This window comes from Chiloscyllium plagiosum, unplaced genomic scaffold, assembly GCF_037043375.1.
Source record: "Chiloscyllium plagiosum isolate Xiang-an unplaced genomic scaffold, Cpla_swu_hap1 HiC_scaffold_20, whole genome shotgun sequence".
Taxonomy (NCBI): Eukaryota; Metazoa; Chordata; class Chondrichthyes; order Orectolobiformes; family Hemiscylliidae; genus Chiloscyllium; species Chiloscyllium plagiosum.
Genome location: NW_028270158.1, coordinates 21028112 through 21043400, shown reverse-complemented (window position 1 = coordinate 21043400; position 15289 = coordinate 21028112). Strand labels below are relative to the sequence as shown.

Genomic DNA, 15289 nt, shown 5'->3' with positions numbered 1-15289 from the left:
CTCATATAACTATCAGTACAAAAGGTCCAGATCAACAATTCATACAAAACCATTACTATAAGTCTGGCCTACTATCAATTATGTCTGATTATGCTCCTTTGAAGTACTTCACTCCTCTCTAGAACATTTTGACACCAAGAACAGCTACATAAGAATCCTACTCATTGACTACAGTTCAGCCTTCAAAACTATTATCCCCTCGAGACTGATTACTAAACTTAGTGATTTCGGACTAAGCCCCACCCTCTGCAACTGGATCCTCAGTTTCTTGACCCACAGGCCACAATCAGTGAAGATTGCGAACAATATTTCATTCTCACTAACACTCAACACTGGAGCACCCCCAGGGATGCGTACTCAGTCCCTACTGTACTCACTCTATACCCATTACTGGGTCACCAAATACCAGACTAATGCCATTTACAAGTTCACTGATGACACCACCATAGTTGGTCAAATCTCAAATGGCAACGTAACAGACTACAGAGGGGAGGTAGAAGACCTGGAAAAATGGTGCACTGAGAACAACCTAGCTCTCAATGCCAGCAAAACCAAGGAACTCATTATTGACTTTCAGCAGGATGTTACTCATGCCCCCCTAAACATTAACAGCACAGAAGTGGAACAAGGGTGAGACTGTCAAGCTCCTCGGAGTGGTCATCCACAACAAGCTTTCTTGGACTCTTCATATGGACGCACTGGTTACAAAGACCCAACAATGGCTCTTCTTCCTCAGGCAACTGAGGAAATTTGGCATGACAGGGAATACCCTTGCCAACTTTTATAGGTGCGCCATTGAGAGCATTCTGTCTGGATGTATCACAATCTGGTATGGCAACTGTACCATTCAAGATCGGAGACGGTTACAGAGAGTGGTGAACTCGGCCGAACAATCACAAAGGCCAACTTCCCATCCGCAGAATCCATCTACCAGTCCCTGTCAAGGAAATGCCACCAGCATTCTCAAAGATCCATCCCACCCTGGCAATGTTTTTCTAAAACCTCTACCATCAGGGAGAAGGTACAGAAGCCTGGACACACGCACCAGCCTGTTTCGTAACAGTTTCTACCCTACTGTTGTTAGAATACTAAATGGACTCACAAACTCTTAATATTCGTCTGGACCTGTGTTTTTGTTTTTGTAGTTGTTTACCTATTATTTACTTATCTATGTTACTTAACTATGTGACCTACTTGTATTGCTCACTAGACAAAGCTTTTCACTGTGCCTCGGTACACATGACAATAAATTCAATTCAATTCAATTCAATACTTTGGACTATTTTACCAGATTACAGATGCTCCAGAAATGCAAGTTTTTGTTCAAATAGTTTTGCTTTAAAATTATGATTTGTTGTTTAATCTAACTTAAGAAGATTCAAATACAACAGCTAATGTGCTGAAAAAGAATATAACCTCCCTACTGTCCAATTTGGTTTAGTAGCTAGATCTCCTTCATTTAACACCAAAAACTTTAGTTGAACAACAAAGGAAATTGGAGGTCTCACTTATTCTATTATTTCCTAACACAGAGGTTTATACAGTATATGTCGACACTATTTTGCTCAAAATATTACATCAGTGATTGCACAATTCCATGTTTTATTCATGGCCAGTGTCTTCACCAATCCAATAATCAGCATTGCTTGTTAACTTCATTTACTCTGCAGTGGCTTTACTCACCTAAGTCTGAGGTTATTCTGAGGATTTCCGTAGAGTATCTTGACACATTCTGGATCAGTGGTGCTGGAAGAGCACAGCAATTCAGGCAGCATCCGAGGAGCTTCGAAATCGACGTTTCGGGCAAAAGACCTTCACCAGGAATAAAAGCTTTCAGGGCAGAGGAAATGACCTGGGAGTTGCAGTGGGAGAGAGACTCCCTGAGATTCTTGTAGAGAGAGGAGGAAAACTTCTTCAAGGCAGGCATCGTTGCAAGAGGATTCGCAGTAGGGTTAAAATCAACGAGGTAAAAACAATGACTGCAGATGCTGGAAACCAGATTCTGGAGCAGTGATGCTGGAAGAGCACAGCAATTCAGGCAGCATCCGAGGAGCTTCGAAATCGACGTTTCGGGCAAAAGCCCTTCATCAGGAATAAAATTTTATCGTTACACATTGGCTGTCCTTCCTATTCTGTAACATTTTTAAATGACAAAGAATGACAAAATCATGTCTATAATACTTGTTAAATACCATATCATAAGCATGTTAACAAAATGAAACCCTTGGATCAAAGGGATACAGGAGACATATATTGCATGTAATTGATTCAAGGACAGAAGGCTTTTGAAATGGTGAAAAATGTGTTGTGGTATCCCTTGTGTTAGTAATGAGATTAAACCTACAGGGAAATTTAGTGATGACCTAAATTTGGATATGGACAATATATGGCTTCTATGAAACAAATTACAATTACCTAGATTGTAGGGCCTTTCTATTTTCTAGGTAAAATAGCAGGCAAATTGAAACATGGGAGCACAGCAAAATAAATTAAGTTAAAGGAGCTCACATTACTTCATGGTGAATGACAAGCAGAGAATACTTATAAATTTAGTCGCTCATAGGAGCTCAGGTGATCCCACATGCTTTATAGCCACTGAAGAACTTTTGAAGCAGTCAGTGTTGTAATGTAGGAAAGGCGGCAGCCAGTTCATGCATAGCAAGCTCCTATGATGATCACAACAGGATAATTTAGAAAACAAAAAGCACATTAAGTGTAAATGGAAGGCTAAGTGGTATCTTGGACATCAGGGAATATTTCCCTGTTCTCCTTCAAAACAATGCCATGGGAGTATTCAGGTGCACCTCAGCCTGGGCAGTCAAGGCCTCAGTTTAAAATCTCATTGATTTTTCTTTTGACACAGTCTAATGCAAAGTTAATGAATAAAATTAGGATAGATAAACAGTAAAAAATTTAAAATCTTTGCTTTTAATTGAGTGGCTTTGAAATATTTATCCTGTTGTACAGACTTAGTACTGTATTACAATAACAAAGCTGCTTCTGAAATCTGAGTAGCTTAATTACTATAATTCTTCTCTTTGCAGTAGTGTCACAATAATAACATATGAACATAAAGACCAGAGAAAGTGAAACTTCCCTGGAGCTATTAACAGGCTACTGATTGTCAAAGAAAAACACACATGGTCCTCTTTTATAATAGGCAAAGTAACATGTATATAAGAATATAAATGTGTGTCATACTGGATAGTGAGTTAGGTATGATCCACCACTTCAATGGGCAGCTATTTAAATTAGTCATTTTCTAATTATATAAGTGGATTCAGTGACAATATCACTGACTTATCCACTGGAATCCAGCTTGAGGACATGCATAGCACTGCGGACTAAGTTCCATTCACTCAGCAACCCCTGCTTACTGACCTACCTATATTGCCTCTTGATGAAACACCCTAATTTGAAAGGTTTATTCTTGTTTTCAAATGTTCATGTATCCGCAATTTCCTACAGTCAATCAATACTCTGAAATCTTGTTTGGGGGAAGTAGAGAGACAAAGGGGGACAAAGAAAGGTCACATGAACTAAAAGAAATTCAAAACACTGCAGATACTCAAAATCTAAAGCGAAAGTTGGAAATGCTCAGCAGGTCAGGAAGCTTCAGCAGAATGAGAAAAAGAGTGAATGAATCAGCTCCATGACCTTTGCCAGAACCCAGATTATGAGCACTGCCTGAACACAGTAAGGTTCAAAATGCTGGCTAGGTAAAATTAGAGTTAGGTATTCAGGTTATAAACAAGGAAGCACTTTTATTGAAAAAGGTCATGGAAATCTGGAATCCTTTCCTCCAAAAACCAGTAAATTCTGGAAGTCAGTTAAAATGTTCAAGACTGAGACTGACAGATCCTCATGGGAAAAGAGCTTCACAAACCTTACCCCTGAATGGCCTAATCCTAACATTAAAGTTACACTTACTTTGTTTTGGACTCTTCCACCAAAGGAATTTGCTTCTCTCTAACTTCCTATCACCTCCTTTAATCATCTTGAACACTTCAATTAGATCACCCTTTAATCTTCCTCAAATGAATACAGTCTCATCTATCGAACCTGTCCTCACGATGTCATGCTTTTCACCATAATTTAGTTTGAATGATGGAACAGTGCATTGCTGGCTGCCCCTTCTAACCTGACTCTACTGCTGCCTTGATTAAATAGCCATTGAATGTGATGTAGATATCGCCTGCGCCACTGTAAATAGCGTTTTCCCTGTTCTCCTGGTAAAGGCGCACCCATACCTCATCATTCTCATTTAGATCCAGCATCACACTCTGACTCTGCATGATGCTGCGGTCACTGGGTTGAGCATACAAGATCACCACCTCCTCATCATTGCGCATGAGGTGAAGGTAGGTTTCCTTAAAGTTCCAGGTGTGCACGTTGAGGTTGAAGAAGTAAACCCCTGGTATGTAGCAGTAGAACCTGCCAGTGAACATGTTGAAATGGTGGTGGAGGTTGACAAACTCTGTGTCAAAGATCAACTGTGGTTGAAGCTCTTTGCTCTGGATCCCCTTCCTGCGACCAACCGAGAATGCTGCATAATGTTGCTTGCTGTTATGACCCGGAATGCCTGCTTGTCCTTTGTCCCCCTTGATGCCAGTAAGACCAATGGAACCATTGGGACCTGCTTTTCCTATTTTGCCTGGCATTCCTCTCTCCCCCTTCTCTCCTTTGGAGCCTGTATAAAGAGAATAATGTTCAATTTGCGTTAGCATTTTTTTCAGGAGATGTGAATATTACATGGAATTACATTGAACCATAGCAGGGAAACAGACCAGCTAGTCCAAAGTGGTTTTCATGCTCTGCAATGTGCTCCTGCCACTATATTTAATTGTGACTTACCAGATCAGCTACGTGTGCTGACCCCATACTGGAAGTAGAGAAAAGCCTATCCTCACCATCTGAAAATTGGACAACAAAACTCATCCAAAGTTTTGCCTGGATTGCACAATTTGATCCAGGATGCTGGAAAGTCATTGAAGTTCTGAAGGGTTTTGGTCATGAGGAGAGCTTGGATAAACTCGAATTGTTTTCACTAGAAAGACAGAGGTTGAGGGGCGACCTGATAAAGGTCTACAAAATTATGAGAGGCATAGATAGGACGGACAGTCAGAGAATTTTTTTCCCAGGGTGGAAAGGTCAACTACAAGAGGGCACAGGTTCAAGGTGAGAGGGGAAAGGTTTAGGGGAGAAGTGCAGGGAAAGCTTTTCACACAAAGGGTGGTGGATGTCTGGAATGCACTGCCAATGGAGGTGGTGGAAGCAGGCATATCTTGATACACACATGAACAGAAGGTAAACAGAGTGACAGAAACCACGTGTGGGCAATAAGAGGCAGATCTAAAGAAAGATTAGGAATTGATGAAGGCTTCGTGGGCCAAAGGGCCTGTGACAATGTGTATTGTTCTCCAATAGCCACAACCATCTCCTTTTGTGCTGGGTATGACTCCAACCAGTAGAGTGTTTAGCTTCTGATTTCCGATGCCCTTGGTTTTGTGAGGCCACACTTGGTCACATGCTGCCATGAAGTGACAATAACTGGAATTCAGTTGTTTGGTTCATATTTTGACCCAAGCCGAAATGAAGCTAGAACCAAAAACAACAGTAGAACCCAAACCAGGCCTCAGCTGAGCAAGCTGTTGCTTTTAAAATACTACTTGATAGTGCAGTCGAAGACCACTTTCCACCACTTTGCTGTTGACTGAAAGTAGACTGATGGGTCAGTTCTCAAAAAGTGTGGTGCTGGAAAAGCACAGCCTGATGACATTCCTGATGAAGATATTTTACTCGAAAAGTCGACTTTCCTGCTCTTCGGATGCTGCTTGACCAGCTCTGGTTTTCCAGTGCCACACTTTCTGACTCTGATCTCCAGCATCTGCAGTCCTCACTTTCTTCTGATGGTTCAGTCATTAATAGGAATGGATTTGACCTAATTTTTATTAACAGGACACACCTGGGTAATTTTCCACATTGATCTCGGTGTAGTAGCTTCACTGAACAACCAGGGTATGGAGGGCTAATTCTGGATCTAAAGTCTTCAGTAGCACAACCTCAATGTTGTCAAGGCTTAAGGCCTTTTCTTTATCCAGTTTTTTCAGCTTTATTGTTTGATATCAACATGAAGCAAATCAAAATGTTTGAAGATTGGTGTCTGTGATGTCGTGGACAGGAGGAGGAGGCAGAAGTGGATTTTTCATCAGCTCTTCTGGCTGAAGATGGTTGTAAAGGCTTCAGCATTGTCTTATTTTTGTAAGGATGTGCTGAGCTACCCCATGGAGAATGTATTGTGTGGAGCCTCCTCCTTGGTTTAACTATTTCATTGTTCATGACTATTCACAGATGAAGGCAGCAGGATTGCAGGCATTGATCTGATCTGTTGGTTGTGAGTTTGCTAAATTCTGTTGCATACTGCTTTCACTGTTGAACATACGTGTAGCTCTATGTTGTAACTTAATCAGGTTGGCACCTCCTTTTTTGATATGCCTGGTACTCCTCCTAACATGTTCTTCTTTACAGAGTTTTATAAAATCATGAGGGGCATAGATGAGGTGAATAGCCAAGAGTAGGGGAGTCCAAAATTAGAGGACGTCAGCTTAAGTTGAGAGGGAAAAGGTTTAAAAGGAACCTTTTCAACCCAGGGGTGGTGGGTGTAGGGAATGAACTGCCAGAGGAAGTGGTAGAGGCAGGTACAATGACAACATTTAAAAGACATTTGGACAGGTACAGAAGTAGGAAAGGTATAAAAGGATATGGACCAAATGCAGGCAAACAGAACTAGTTAAGTTTGGATACCTGATTGGCACGGAGTTGGACCAAAGGGTCTGTTTCCGTGTTGTATGGTTCTATGACTCCATGACTCATTGAAACATGGTTGATCACTTCAATGGTAATGGTAGTTTGGCGGTTACGGTAGGTCAGGATGCTACTGCTGCTGAGGGTGATCCTCCTGGATGCCCAGTTTTGAGCTTCCAGCTCTGTTATAAACCCTTCTCATTTTCTCTTGTGGCAATGCCAGACAACACAATGGATGATATTCTCAAACTGAAGGTGGGGCTTTGCCCCCACAAGTACTGAGCTGTGGTCGCTCTGATCAATGCTTTCATGGAATCATATGGCTGTGGTACAGCAGGAAAATAAGGTATGGAACTGTTGGGAAATGGAGAATGGGTGTGTTGTTAATTGTATTTACTGCTTTCGTACTCAGATAATTCAGTCACAGACAATCTGGGCAGAAAGTGTTGTCCAGATTGTCTCTAACTTCCTCCTCCTCTCCCTGCTTATCTTCCTGCTGCTGCCATATACTGGGTATGGGGTGGCAAGCTCTTTGTCCTCGTGATAGTGAGATTGTGCAGTATGAAACTGACCACCAAATGTCTTGACACAGGTTCTACTGAGCACTGCGGGACTTCATCAAATTCAGACAGCAGAGGCACATCATAGATCTGTTTGATTTCAGATTATGTGCCACCCCAAATTCGGGTGCATTCTGTGCTCGAGTCACACGTCCTCAAAGGATTGCTCTTGTCTCCCAAGTAGCCACCCTCTGGTTTGTGGTGCTGATTCAAATGTGGGTGCCACAGAATGGGACTAGCAAGATGCTGAACACTACCCTGTTCGTCAGTGCAGACCTACCCAGTGTATGTCAAGAGAATGGAATCCCTTTCAGTCACAATACTTTTCAGAGCTGACAAGTGGAGCACTCAGGGTGATGTGCATTCAGTATATGGTATCACATGCTGTGAAGCAGCCTGCGATTCTCACAAAGCTGTTGTTCTTTCCACTCACTCTGTCTGCTAAGAGAGCAGAGATCTATTCAGCTGACTTGGATTATGAGGTTTTAAATGATGTTCCTTAAGCAACAGTGAAGGAAATCTGGAAGACACTGTAAATCACAAGACCACAGTGTGCAATATAAAGGAAGAAGTATTAAAGTTCATGATCATGGTCCTCCTCACTGTTACTACAATGCCACCCTCATCCCACTCTGAGGCTCCAGTTTTAGCTGCAGGTACTGGCAGATTTCATCAGGACAGCTTCACTGAAATGCAGACAGCTCCCTTTGTTGCTCACTGAGATTCAAATTGTCTCTGAATAAACAGGGCTTGTCATTGTGATCAGAGTCTTCTCCCCCTTCCTCCATCTCTTCCAGAAATTGGCCAAATCTATCTCCCCATCATGCAGCAGTCACCGGGTAATGCATGTTATGGCATCAATGTCCAGAAACAAATGGTTTGTGCTATATTGTTGAAGTCAGGACAAAACTCTGTGAGCTTATGCTGCACTGGAGTTCAAGAAACCACCAAGCACAGCTAGAATCATAGTGATAGGCAGTAAAATTCAATCAGTAACAAAAGCCCCTGCTGATCTCTTTAGATAGAGTTGTTGAAGGGTCCTTCCTGCTGCTGGAAATGTGTTCTTAAGGGACAGTATTAGCTGGAACATTGAGCTCCAAAATGATAGTGGATATCTCAATGAAACACCACCGGCACACACTAACACCTTTTCCAAAATAATACCATAAAGGTTTAGGAGCAGAAGCAGGTCATTTAATCCATTGTGCCTGTTCCACAATTCAGTTAGATCATGTCTCATCTTAGAATCCTCAGCTTCACTTTCCTACTTTTTCCCCTTAGCCCTTGATTTCCTTACCAATTAAAATTTTGTCCTCTCTCTACCAATATATTTATTGATGCACCCTCAACAGCCCTCTGTGGTAAAGAGTTCCACAGATTCACTATCCTCTGAAAGAAGAAATTCCTCCATACCAGGATGTTGCATGGGTTGGGGGGAAGGTGTTACGAGGAAAGGCTGAGGGACTGGGAGCTGTTTTCGTTAAGAGAGAAGAAGGTTAAGAGGTGACTTAATGGAGGCATACAAGATGATCAGAGGATTATATAGGGTGGACAGTGAGAGCCTTTTTCCTTGGGTGGTGATGGCTAACATGAGGGGACATAGCTTTAAATTGAGGGGTGATTATATATAGGACAAATGTCAGAAGTAGGTTCTTTACTCAGAATGCCCTGCCTGCAGCAGTAGTGGACTCGCCAACATTCAGGGCATTTAAATGGTCATTGGAAAAAAATATGGATGATAATGGAATAGTGTAGGTTAGATGGGCTTTAGATTGGTTTCACAGGTCAGTGCAACATCAAGGGCCGAAGGGCCTGCACTGCGCTGCAATGTTCAATGTTCTATGTCTCTGTTTTAAATATGCAACCCCTTATCATGAGGTGATGGCCTCTTGCCCTAGACTCTCCCTCAAGGGGAAACAACCTTCCTGCATCTACTCTGTCAGGTCCCCTAAGAATCTTGCATGTTTCAATAAAGTCATTTCTAATTCTTCTCCAATCCAATACGTACAACCCCAATCAATTTAATTTCGCCTTATAAGACAGCCAAGTAAACCTTCTTTGGGCTGCCTCCAATACCAAATATATCTTTCCACAGATAATGGACCCAAAACTATTCACAGTGTTCCAGCTGAGGTCTGACTATTGCCTAGTGGCTTGTGCAAAATCTCCCCACTTTAATACACCATTCCCTTTGAAATAAAGTCACCATTTCATTTACCTTCCCTATTACCGGCTGAATTTGGATGCTAGCTTTTTATGATTCACTTACAAGGACTTCCAAATCCTCTCTTCCATAGCTTTCCTCAGTCTTTTTCCATTAAATAATGTTCAGCTCTTGTATTCTTCCTGTCAAAGTGCACAATCTCACATTCTCCCACGTTATAAAATGGTGACTGGTGTGGCTCACGACACGAGAATGGATGTAGAACAAATGACATTTTTGAGCTAAAATCAGACTTGTTTGCCAAAAAAACAACAGTCAAGAAATTTGTAGCCCTTACCTTTTAGTATAGTCATGTCTATCTTCGGCTTGATCTCAGGAATTGGGTAGGTGGGATAGTCACTTGCCATCCTTTGGCTAGACAACAGTCCGTACAGATACATTGGCTTTTCCAAAGGACCACAGCATCGGACACATGAAGATTGGAGCGTCTGCTTTTTAAAGTGAATTCTTTTGGACGAGGCCATAGCAGCTAGTAAGGAAACAATCAGAGCAATGGAAGCCTTCATTCTTCAAAAGCAGAATAGCCTGTGCAGGGGAAGATACAGAAAATAATCAACATTTACCCCTGGCAATATGCATAAAATAGGATGAGGTGACCAACCCTCCTGGATTGTCCATGCATTTACGACTATTGTATAACTACAAGCAAAATTCCTTGGAGAAAGATTATAGCTGTATTCAAAAAATGAATCTACAAGGCACAAGTCAGGAGGGTGATGGAATACTCCCCACTGGTCTGGATGAGTGCAGCCTCAACAACACTCAAGAAGCTTGACACCATCCAGGTCAAAGCAACCCACTTGATTGACACCACATCCACCTTGACTAATGTGACCACAGTTGTTCAAGATGAACATCAATAGCACTCACATCTCTGGACAACACAACACTCCCTCATACCTGCATTGTTGGACCATAGGGTCTGTTTCAGTGCTTTATCACTCTATGAATCTATAGACTGTCAGTCCAGATGCTTGTGCTCAAGTTGATGGAATGGGACTTCAGCCTACATCTTCCAGCTCAGAAGAAGAAGCCTGCCAACTAAGCAACATCTGCCAGCCGTTCTTTGGGATGAAGAGAGGACAATGAAACTTTTCCAGTATCTTTGTTCAGATTAAAAGACTGAAGAGAATCTACAATTAATGTGGTTTGTGCTTGATAGTATAATAAGCTGTTTAAAATAAAATCCATGAGCTTCTTATATGTCAATGGGATTTGTTTTGTTCAATATCAAAAATTCTCACAATTTAAAACAAAGGCTGGCACTATGTTACTGTTGTAAAGTACAATTGTGGGCTTGGTTGTTATTAAAGGAGAAAAACTAAAGGGCATTTTTGAAATATGTTTTGCAGGCGATGCAAAATTATCTTGCAGACAGTCTTTGTTCACTTAGAAGCAATCAATGCTGATGGCAATGAACTCAAGTTGTGACATCTGCCAAACGTTGCAAAGAAAACAATCCTGCTGACAATCAAAGGGAAGAACCGATTCCAAACACAATTTGGAAAACAACATTTACAGACTCACTTCATTGTCTGGCTTTCATACCCTGAGGCAAAGGCTGTACACATTCATAAGAACAGGGATTTAAGACTTTCTTTTAGATGGGGAAAGAGCAACACATTTTGTGAAGATTATAGACTGATATCAGGAGAACATTTGTTTCACTTCATTTAGTAATGAAAGGGCTGAATTGTTTTGACTGTTGAATGTGTTATATTGTAGAAGTGTAATAATGAAATATAGAAAACCATCAATGACAAACTTCCTATATTTGTTGATGACTCTATTAGTCAAATCAATGTAATGTCTGTCATTTTGTCACATTATTATAACTATGCTTGTGAGCTCACCATCCTCAAAATGAGATGTAATCATATCAGAATTACCCTAATTTGTCTCTCGCACCTGCTGTTTGAGAACCATGAAGTTCCTTCATTTCTTCTTCTTAGATAATCTCTTGAGATCAAGGATGACTTGTTTCTGGTCCAGTTCGGTCCATTCGGAGATTTCTGATCAGTCCAATGCGCAATCTGTAGACTATGCCACATGCAGAACAGGTGACACTTGAAGGGTTGAAGTGATGGGTTATTCAACTCTGCACTTTCCCAATGAAGTCTCTCGCTATGCCCGAGGCATTCTCCATTTCATCGTTCACAAGCCAGCATGTCCCCAAGTCATGAGATATTTGGGCTCTTTAAGATTGTTTTGAGGACATCTCTAAAATATTTCCATTCATTTCCTGGGAGTCACCTGACATGGTCAGCAGTTGCGGTGGAAGTTTGATATCAGACACACGAATGAAATATCAGACCCAGCTGATTTTGTGTCATTAGTGTCTCTTTGCTGGTATTTTGGCTTAAAAGAAGACATTGCTGTTGGACTGTGTTCATTGTCACCAGATTTAAAGCATCTTGCAAAGACACCGTGATTTGGAGCTTTTTCAATGGATCCAGGTACCTGCTGAAGATTGCCCAAGTGGCTGAATTAAATAGGAGCACACAGATCACTTAGTCTTGGGTTAGAGATACAGATCCTCAAATAATCTTCTCCTCAGGAGAAAGTGAGGACTGCAGATACTAAAGATCAGAGTCTAGGTTAGAGTGGTGCTGGAAAAGCACAGCAGTTCAGGTAGCATCCGAGGAGCAGGAAAATCGACAGAAAGATCCATTTCTCACATGGTTCAGAGAAGGAATAGACAATGTCTGAAGGGCTTTTGCCCGAAACGTCGATTTTCCTGCTCTTCGCATGCTGCCTGAACTGCTGTGCTCTAATCTTCTCCTCAGTCAACCAAAGGTAGAGCTGGCATGCTGGAATTGAATTTGAATTTCATCATCCAATTAGACTTCCATCAAGCCAAGCCTACCAATACAGGGAAAATGGTGACCTTGGCCACAATCTCACTTTTGATCATATTTAATAGAGGTGTTTTGATATGGGAATGGGTTGGAGGAGGACATTAGTTTTCCTGGTGTTTTGTGAAAGATCCAGTTCTCATATGGTTCAGACAAGGAATAGACAATGTCTGGAGCTCAGTTTCTGAGAGTGTGCAATATAAAGGGTCATCAGCTTTCTGAAGTTCAATGACTGAGGTTGGAGTGGCTTTCATTTTGAGTTGAAAGCTTCATAGGTTGAAAAGCTTCCTGTTTGCTCTGTCAATTACCTCCACACCTGTGGATAATTTAATAGAGTGAGATGCAGCACTGAAGAGAGGAAAATGGAGCAGAGAGCTGGTGCAATGGTACAGCCTTGTGTTATCCCTGTATTCACTGGGTTTAGGGATTGTGGAGATTTGTTGGTGAGAATCAAAGCTAACATGTCATTGTGCAGTTGGTCAGAGTGGAAAATTGTGACAAGTTTCTGAGGACAACCGTAAACCAGCACAGAGCTATAGGTTTTCATGTGGGTCATGAACGACTTTGGACAGTAATTGGTTTTGGTTGTCATATTTTCCTGTAATTTGCTGCCCAGTGAAAATGATGTCTGTGGTGCCTCTCAATTGGAGAAAACAGCAATGTGACTCTGAATGGTGTTGCTCACTCTCTGGGAGCTGATGGTTGAAAGAATCCTTGCAATGATTTTCTCTATGGCAGACAGCAGAGACACCCCTGTATAGTTATCACATTTAGATTTCTGTCCCCCTTGATTATAGTCAAGATCTTGCAACCCCCCCAGTAAGCACTCTTCTTCCCTAATGAGGAACATAAGGCTGTACAGCTGGGACAGAGCATATCCTGAAGAATATGCCAAAGAAGCTGACCCTGGAATTTGGCTCCTTAAAAAGCTTTAAGAGATATGATTGATCGTGGGACAAACGGCAACAGAGGGTGGTAGTGAATTGGTCTTATATCACTCCTGATTTTATTTTCTTTCAATGTCGATGGAAAGCAAAGTTGGGTGGGCTTGTAAAATGAACTGTTCAACTATGGAGGAGATCTTTTGATACTCTGTCTATCCTGGGAATCTGGTTACAACACTCATTTACTTCATCTGTACTCACCGCTTCAGATCTTTTCCAAAGTATCACAAAAATTTGGAACTCATTCTCTCTAAATCACTATGGTGCCTCAACTGAAGTTGGCATTCCTTAGATTGATACAAGGAGTATGGAGCAAAGTAGGATAAATAGGATTCTGGTATAGATTGGCTATGACCTAATTATAACTGGCACAGTAGACTTGAGGGGTTGTGTTTCCATTTTCACGAATGGTACCATGACTGATTGAAGGTCAGCAATGATGAAGATGAAGTTGTGCCTGAAATAGGGCCAACAGAATCTTTGGTCTTGGAGGCCTGTGTTAAATGCTTCTCCGTGGAAGGATGGTGTCATTTTAGTGTAATTAGTAGGTGTAAAACCAAAGAAGGATATTGTTTTACTCTAGCACTCTAGTAATATTTTGTATTACTCCTCAGTCCTACTACACCTGGTTAGCACTGCTGCCTCAAAGTATCAGGGATCAAGTTTGATTCCAGCCCTGGGTGACTGTCTGTATGGAGTTTCTACGTTCTCTCTGTGTGGGTTTCCTCGGTGCTCCAGTTTCCTCTCACAGTTCGATGATGTATAGATTAGATGGTTTGGCCATGGTAAGTTGTCCATTGTGTCCAAGGTTGTGCAGGTTAGATGGTTTAGCCATGGAAATGTGTGGTTACAGGGATAGGGTGGGACACTCTTTGGAACATTGGTACAGACGGAATTGGTCGAACTCCCTCTTTCCACACTGTAGTGACCATCTCCTTGGGAATGCATGGCTGCCTCGGACACTGACTTCAGCTGACTTGCAGGTCTGCAAACCCTTGGTAGCTATGACCTTCTCCTGTGGGCCCTCCTCTTCCTCTCTCTACACACAGCCTCCCTTCTCTGCTGCCTATGCTCCTTTTCCAGGTCACACTGTAGCTCTGAGAGGAACTGTAGGTGACTGAAGCAGACTTTATCTTGACAGCGCCCCCAACCCCATGTATCTCCTCTGATATCCTTGTCAAATTTCAGCACCCTTCCAAAAACTCTAGAAAATGAATTTCTCTAAATTAATAAATATCAAGGGGCATAGAAATCAATGTGACAGAGTGGTATTGAGGTAAACCATTACCCATGATTAAACTACATGATGAGCAGGTTTGATGGGCTGAATGGTCTGCTCACGTTCTCATGTTTGCCTTGAATCAAAAACGTCTGAATTTCTCCAGCAATATTGAACAGAGCAGCAAGAGGAATTCAAAAGTGACTCAAAGTCAAAGTGTGTTCCCTTTATTTAGCATTCATGGCATGGGTTCCTCATGCAGCTGAACACATGTTCATCTGAGAATGATTAAGAGAAAGCATTAACTGAACCTGGAGGGTCCAAACTGGCAAATCAGATGCCAACTTGGATGCTGTTTGATGTCAGGAATCTGCCCACTGTGCATGTTTCCAGCATGCACACATGCTAGCGCCCTTACAGTCAGACAGTGCCACTTACAGTAGTCCTGAATGTCTGGCAGATTCTTCTGAAGTTTCAAGTTTCCTTGGTGCCAGCACTTGCAACATAGTCAAGCAGAATTTTACAGATGATATTCCCATCAGAATTCAATGATAAAGCAGCTGCAACTAATATGCCTGTGCTCATGAAACTTCGGTTTCTGACACTGAGCAACAGCTAAAGCACTATAAATACAACCCGCTGACACCTCTGCATCCCAGGTGAGTGTGTACCATGATTCATTC

At 41.8% G+C, this 15289-nt stretch overlaps 1 protein-coding gene across 3 annotated transcripts in view; it reads right to left on the bottom strand.

The window, feature by feature from the left end:
* Positions 1-2914: 2914 nt before the first annotated feature.
* Positions 2915-15289, bottom strand: part of LOC122560400 (complement C1q tumor necrosis factor-related protein 1-like) — a 50266-nt gene continuing 37891 nt past the window's right edge. For all 3 annotated transcript variants that reach the window (XM_043711033.2, XM_043711032.2, XM_043711031.2), the window contains exons 2-3: positions 9866-10113; positions 2915-4690 (exon numbers count right to left, since the gene is read on the bottom strand). In XM_043711033.2, coding sequence (XP_043566968.2) covers positions 4137-4690; positions 9866-10094 — 783 coding nt within the window. In that variant the 5' untranslated portion in view covers positions 10095-10113 and the 3' untranslated portion in view covers positions 2915-4136. The remainder of the gene's footprint in view (positions 4691-9865; positions 10114-15289) is intronic.